General features: G+C 41.1%; 1 protein-coding gene across 2 annotated transcripts; it reads right to left on the minus strand.

The window, feature by feature from the left end:
• Window positions 1-2,109: 2,109 nt before the first annotated feature.
• Window positions 2,110-4,686, minus strand: LOC147318805 (endothelin-2). 2 transcript variants are annotated; one of them, XM_086309926.1, is made up of 5 exons: window positions 4,468-4,686; window positions 3,880-4,036; window positions 3,550-3,663; window positions 2,877-2,930; window positions 2,110-2,762 (listed from the first exon to the last, which is right to left on the minus strand). In XM_086309926.1, the coding sequence occupies exons 1-5, from the start codon at window positions 4,583-4,585 to the stop codon at window positions 2,687-2,689; spliced, it is 519 nt and encodes a 172-aa protein (XP_086166052.1). In that variant the 5' UTR covers window positions 4,586-4,686; the 3' UTR covers window positions 2,110-2,686. The 2 variants fall into 2 exon arrangements, with proteins under 2 accessions (XP_086166052.1, XP_086166051.1); XM_086309925.1 differs by having other exon boundaries at window positions 2,110-2,765.

The following is a 4,686-nucleotide window of genomic DNA, read 5'->3' on the forward strand; positions in this document are numbered from 1 at the left end:
ATAAACACTCCTGCACAGTTTAGGCTGTTATAACTGCAAAGGGGTGAACATCATAATAATCCCACTGGATTAAGAATGGAATGCACATCAAGTTCATATGTGTAGGTGAGCAATGGCAATATAGTGTATTTGCTCAGTGCACTATGAGCTATTACCTATAATTTGATTGATTGTAGATGAATTGTTTCTTCTCTTGCCACAGCTTTAACCACTTTATCTATTTTATTTTAAAAATATTCATAAAATAATTGGAAATGAAGGGCAATCTACCTGCTCACCATTATTAATCCCTGTAGTGTGGCTTTATAGGACTGAAAAAACAGCATCCTGATGTGGTTACAAGTGCAGTGACGCTGTACTAAGACACTGAAGTTGCAGAACAGCTACACAACCACTACAAAGTTTCACAAAATCAAAGGTCAGGTGTTTGTACATCGACACATGATTCTTTTTTAATCATCATTTGACACAAAATTGGAGAAACATTGTTATTGTATTATTATTGTACAGCCACTTGTCTATTACACCTCCCACAAGGTATCTGTAAGACACACCACTGAAACATAACAGCTACACCCAAACGGCTTTTGTCTTTGTGGAAACCAATTAAACACAAAATTGGCAAGTGCATAAAATTCAGTTTAATGTTTGTCAGACTTTCTTTTCTTTTTTTTTAGATCAAGAGATAACTCACTCACGTGCAATTTAGGGCATAGTGCATGTCCACTGTTTTGGATTTTTCCAGCCTGTTTTCATACACACATTTCAATTTTACATCTTAATTTACTAACTTTTTTATTTTATGCACCATGCTTTTATTTTCTGTATCTGAATGAAATTGGAAAGCAATTTATATTGAAGGACAAAAGCTGATCATTTAGAAAAGGCCTGAGTAGCGCACTCTCTACTGGCAATGGAGAAATACTGCCAGAGTGTTGGTGGAAACCAGTAAAGCTCATCCATCAGCAGTAATGTGGTTTACTAGAGCCTCTCCTGTTCCAGCACCATGGACAGAGTTCTGCACTGAGACAGCCTGTGCTTTCTCACAGCTTAGCTGACACAGTCATATTTCTTTGTAAGTTAATTATTAATCATGTGAATGTTTTTTTTAATCATCTTTATCTCTGTATTGCGTTACAGCAGAGTCATTACAGTTGTTTATTACTGCTGTTGGTCCCTCTTGGCAAGCAGAATGAGGAAATGCCCTAATTTAAAATGCATGACCACAACATCAACCCCGAATGAACGTATATAGACTTCCTGTCATTTCCCTGCTCTCACTTCTTCTTTCATGTATTGCAGGTAGCTTGTAAGGCAAGGATAAAGCAGAGTATCAGAGCTGTGTGAAGCGTTGTGAAACTGCATCTGAAGATGTCTGCTATTACTGTGTCCACTGTGGATTCAGGCAGTCTGTTTGTGAGGAAAAGCTGAGACTGTGTTCAGGCCTGTTTGGAAAAGTGGGCTGCAGGGGGTCTCCCCAGAAAGCGTTGAAGGGAAGTTATGACCTGAAAAGAAATGCAGTCAAGCAGGAAATCCTACTCCAGAAATAAAAAGGCATACTATCACTCGTGTGTAGCTGTTAGTGTTTTTTGATTAGAAAGTGAGGGCCGGATAAATCATCTCTGATAATTGCTTCCTTTGGGACTTTGACGCTCATCTGCCCTCTTACATATTCACGTGTGAACGGAGAGTATGTGCTGTACAAACAGTCGGTAAGGAACACGGAGCGAGTGGGAATTTCAAAGCGTGTTCTCACCCTCTGGTTTACAAAAACATGCATTCTTTCCATAGATCCTTATGAAAACAAAGCCTGTGCTGCCTTTGAACAGCAGGTAAACTTATAACTGATGTGAAGCGCAGATTCCTGAACCATTCACCCATGTCAGGCCTCTGTTTGATCTCTGACAATATGTTTGATCCACACACAATTGAATAGCAACAGCTGCTAAATATGGTTCCCTCAGATCAATTTTCCCATGTGATTTATTAAGAGTAATCACCTCTCTGCTTTCCTGAAGCAAACACAGGACGCCACAAAGTGAAACGTAAGAGACATAACATAAGACAACGCACACAACGTCATGTGCATTTTCTTTATTGTTTGATTAAAAGAACTGACAGCTTTATAAATGTATTTACTTTTACACACAATATGCTTTTGTACAGAAATCTTGTAATATCCTTGAAAAAAAAACTTCATTTAACAAAGTCAAAAACCCCCAATGATAGTGAAAAAGTTAATTTTATAAGCTTTAGTATTAGAGCTCTATAATATAGTAAATAGAGTCTTATGCAACAGCAAAAATATGACTCGTACATACGAAGTACAAGTCTCCTCTTCCTCTTTCTGTCTTCTTAGTCGGTGCTGGCCTGGCCTGTCTGCACAGTCACACAGCTCTGACACACCAAAAGGCAAAAGTCACACATGACCTGATAACTCATATCAGCTGCGATCCTCTTCTTCTGTTTCCATTACGCCTGCAGAACTGGCGGCATATTTTCCGCTCCCTAATTGCAGGTACGAACAGACGATCTTTGTGGCGCTTTGGCTTTTCTCCATGGCCTTTCTGTGTGGGACTCATCTCTCAGCCCTTTGTTTCCCCTCCTCTGTATCAAAGGAGGGTAATTTGTTCAGGTGCTCACTGCTCTCTCTCTCATTTTCCCCCTGCTCCAGTAGCTCCACTGTTTAGCCAGCGCGCTTCACCTGAGCCCACGGAGACTTGCCTCTGTCTGAATCATGTGCACCCTGCGCCCTCTTCACTCTGCTGCACACAAAAAAGACAAACGTCAGCCACCAACTTCAAATATCATCATAATCATCATAATATAACTTATATATCGGTTTTAAAGGCATTTTAAAAACTTTCACAGCTCACCTGAGAATGCTGACTGAGTGCCGTTTTTGTCTTTGCAGAGATTTGATTTCAGGGCTGCAGAGAAAGAGCCAATAAAACACCAATAGTCATGCTTAAGCTGAAGGTTGTCACTTTAAAAACTTTTATTGATCATGATCCAGCGCTGCTTATTTTTTAGCACTCTGTGTTGACCTAAAAGACTCTTATCTTTACAGGCTCACTAAATGTTTTATGTTCCAGGCCCACAATCAGCAGTTATCGTTTCTGTCAAGGTTTGAAGAATGCTGCCATTCAACCATGCCTCTTCTTGTGTTCTCTGTTTAGCGCTTCACTGATATCCAGATCCAGATACATAAATCACAGGACAGGGACCAGGCCGGCTTTATTACACGATCTGTGTAATGTGCACATCTAAGCCGATCAGAAACAACCTGCTTGAACTTTGTACGCTTACTCCACTCCCTCAGCTCCAGCTGCATTGTTTTGACAGTCACACCCTTGGACAAGTGGGACTCAGTGAAAACATATTTAGGCTAATAATAGCACGAGCTGTTTCCTTATACCTACTTCTCCCTGTCATCCTCAAAGGGAAATATTACCTGCCTTTACCTACAGTGAGCTAAACATATATTCTCAGCTTTGCCTTTAATCTAGTGCTTTACATTGAGGTTTTGAGGCTGTATGAGGTGCTCACCTGAGATAGCAGAATTTGGTGCAGGGTTGGTCATCGCGATTGGCACATGTGCAGCGGCCAGTGGATCGTCTGCGTCGAGAAAAAGCACCACCAAGACCATAAACTGTCGTCTTGCTGTAGAGAGAAATACAAAGTCAGTGCCTTGCTCGTGATATAACCAGCCTGCAGACTTTGCTCTTTGATATCTCACTGCTGCCGACTACAGTGATAATGACAGCAAAGTTGTTCTGCAGCGTCTGGGCTGCAAGGCTGTGAGATGTGTCACTACTATACAGGAAAATATGCTCAGAGCCTTCAGGCATTTTTCACGGCGCTTCCTTTTAAGCTCACCTGGGTGTGTTGATCCATATGATGTCCAGGTGGCAGAAATAGTGACACTCTGAGTCCAGCGAGTTAGAGCAGGCACAGCGTTTGGTCCTCAATCGATGTGTTGGGACTCTTTCTTGAACCTCCACCTCCATCTGGTTCATCACTGGTAGACCTAAACCTAGTCAGAGATGGGAAGGGTTAACCAAACACAACATCAGCTCCAGCTAAGTAACAATACCTGTCAGTAGTCTGGCTCACTTTCGTTATTTTCCACATATTTAAAAAGATATATATATATAGAGAGAGAGAAACATCGATCTAGATTCAAATTGATTCTGATCATTTACAATGACCAAGCAAATGAATCTATGAATACTTTGGCATAATAAGGACTCACAAACACTCCAGTTTCTCTTTGTGATTTTAGGTTTAAAAACAGCAGCAGCTTTAAAGGTGTTACAAACAAGCTGCTGTATGTTGCATATTTAACATGTCACTGCGCACAGTGTGGCTGTGATTAATGCCAGTGTAAATATTTGATTGTAGGCTGTTGTCTTACAAAAAACTGTGCCATGAACACCCCACTGAAAAAGAATATATAGCACTTACCATCTTGCACTGAAGCCCAAAGAGTGACGAGAAGCAGAACGCTGCTCTGAGCAGACATAGTGGACGGATGGAGCTCTGCAGAGACTGTTATCCATACAGTTGCAACTGTGTTCTTCATGTGCTGCCAGTGTCTGGTCTGAAGCTGTCTGAACTGTGCCACTCTTTTTTATACATCTCCTCGCCCCTCTCACTTGATGACACATTGAAAGCTCCACCCAC

Source organism: Aulonocara sp. 'chitande type north' Nkhata Bay, linkage group LG11 (genome assembly GCF_057382095.1).
Source record: "Aulonocara sp. 'chitande type north' Nkhata Bay isolate Kocher_YH1m ecotype deep benthic linkage group LG11, A_spYH_male_GT1.1, whole genome shotgun sequence".
NCBI classification, from domain to species: Eukaryota; Metazoa; Chordata; class Actinopteri; order Cichliformes; family Cichlidae; genus Aulonocara; species Aulonocara sp. 'chitande type north' Nkhata Bay.

Coding starts and splice junctions, on each gene's coding strand:
- LOC147318805 (XM_086309925.1), bottom strand. CDS start 4,585: ATGAAGAACACAGTTGCAACTGTATGGATAACAGTCTCTGCAGAGCTC. Junction 2,931..3,549: donor ACCAAATTCTGCTATCTCAG/GTGAGCACCTCA, acceptor CTTTCTCTGCAG/CCCTGAAATCAAATCTCTGC. Junction 2,766..2,876: donor CACTCAGTCAGCATTCTCAG/GTGAGCTGTGAA, acceptor TTTTGTGTGCAG/CAGAGTGAAGAGGGCGCAGG.